The sequence below is a fragment of the Lottia gigantea genome (assembly GCF_000327385.1).
Source record: "Lottia gigantea unplaced genomic scaffold LOTGIsca_1603, whole genome shotgun sequence".
In the NCBI taxonomy this organism is placed as follows: domain Eukaryota; kingdom Metazoa; phylum Mollusca; class Gastropoda; family Lottiidae; genus Lottia; species Lottia gigantea.
The window spans coordinates 7,304-9,275 of NW_008707972.1; the positions used below are offsets into that span (position 1 = coordinate 7,304).

Genomic DNA, 1,972 nt, shown 5'->3' on the forward strand with positions numbered 1-1,972 from the left:
ACGAATTCGTCCAGTCCTAATTGACCTGTGATATTATTACTGACGAATTCGTCCAGTCCTAATTGACCTGTGATATTATTACTGATGAATTCGTCCAGTCCTAATTGACCTGTGATATTATTACTGATGAATTCGTCCAGTCCTAATTGACCTGTGATATTATTACTGACGAATTCGTCCAGTCCTAATTGACCTGTGATATTATTACTGACGAATTCGTCCAGTCCTAATTGGCCTGTGATATTATTACTGACGAATTCGTCCAGTCCTAATTGACCTGTGATATTATTACTGACGAATTCGTCCAGTCCTAATTGGTCTGTGATATTATTACTGATGAATTCGTCCAGTCCTAATTGACCTGTGATAATATTACTGACGAATTCGTCCAGTCCTAATTGACCTGTGATAATATTACTGATGAATTCGTCCAGTCCTAATTGACCTGTGATATCATTATTGATGAATTCGTCCAGTCCTAATTGACCTGTGATAATATTACTGATGAATTCGTCCAGTCCTAATTGACCTGTGATATCATTATTGATGAATTCGTCCAGTCCTAATTGACCTGTGATGATATTACTGATGAATTCGTCCAGTCCTAATTGACCTGTGATATCATTATTGATGAATTCGTCCAGTCCTAATTGACCTGTGATATTATTACTGACGAATTCGTCCAGTCCTAATTGGCCTGTGATATTATTACTGATGAATTCGTCCAGTCCTAATTGACCTGTGATATTATTACTGATGAATTCGTCCAGTCCTAATTGACCTGTGATATTATTACTGACGAATTCGTCCAGTCCTAATTGACCTGTGATATTATTACTGACGAATTCGTCCAGTCCTAATTGGCCTATGATATTATTACTGACGAATTCGTCCAGTCCTAATTGACCTGTGATATTATTACTGACGAATTCGTCCAGTCCTAATTGGTCTGTGATATTATTACTGATGAATTCGTCCAGTCCTAATTTGCCTGTGATATTATTACTGACGAATTCGTCCTGTCCTAATTGGCCTGTGATATTATTACTGATGAATTCGTCCAGTCCTAATTGGCCTGTGATATTATTACTGATGAATTCGTCTAGTCCTAATTGGTCTGTGATATTATTACTAATGAATTCGTCCTGTCCTAATTGGCCTGTGATATTATTACTGATGAATTCGTCCAGTCCTAATTGGCCTGTGATATTATTACTGACGAATTCGTCCAGTCCTAATTGACCTGTGATATTATTACTGATGAATTCGTCTAGTCCTAATTGGTCTGTGATATTATTACTGATGAATTCGTCCAGTCCTAATTGGTCTGTGATATTATTAGTGATGAATTCGTCCAGTCCTAATTGGCCTGTGATATTATTACTGATGAATTCGTCTAGTCCTAATTGGTCTGTGATATTATTACTGATGAATTCGTCCAGTCCTAATTGGCCTGTGATATTATTACTGATGAATTCGTCCTGTCCTAATTGACCTGTGATATTATTACTGATGAATTCGTCCAGTCCTAATTGACCAGTGATATTTTTACTGATGAATTCATCTAGTCCTTACTGTACTCTACATCTGGACTCTTATATTTTTATTGACGAAGGTCGACCAGGAAAGTCAGGCAGATTAAATGCAATTTCCTTGGTATTTATTACTTTAAGTGAAGCAAAAAGTTCATTACATTATAACAAGAATGTTCGTTAATGGTGTTGTTTTATCGAAACTTATCGAAGGTACTTGACGGTTATTGAATTATTACAAGAATTTCTAAACAAAATATTTTCACTGTTATACATCTATTGTCGATCGATATAAAAATATTAAAACTGAACCTGAAACATGCTGTTACGCAGACTTCAGTACTGTGCTATCTATCTCGAACCTTCTGATCAGTATTGGGATACCTGGAATCATACAGACACAAGTTTCGAGATTTTATTGTGTTTCTACCAGTTGNGTC

General features: G+C 36.1%; 1 protein-coding gene across 1 annotated transcript; it reads left to right on the plus strand.

Moving 5' to 3' along the window:
* Positions 1-906: 906 nt before the first annotated feature.
* On the plus strand, positions 907-1,242 carry LOTGIDRAFT_146984 (hypothetical protein; the record flags this gene model as incomplete). Its single annotated transcript, XM_009051215.1, has 1 exon — positions 907-1,242. A coding segment is annotated over one exon (336 nt), but the record flags the coding sequence as incomplete, so codon positions are not given.
* Positions 1,243-1,972: the final 730 nt, after the last annotated feature.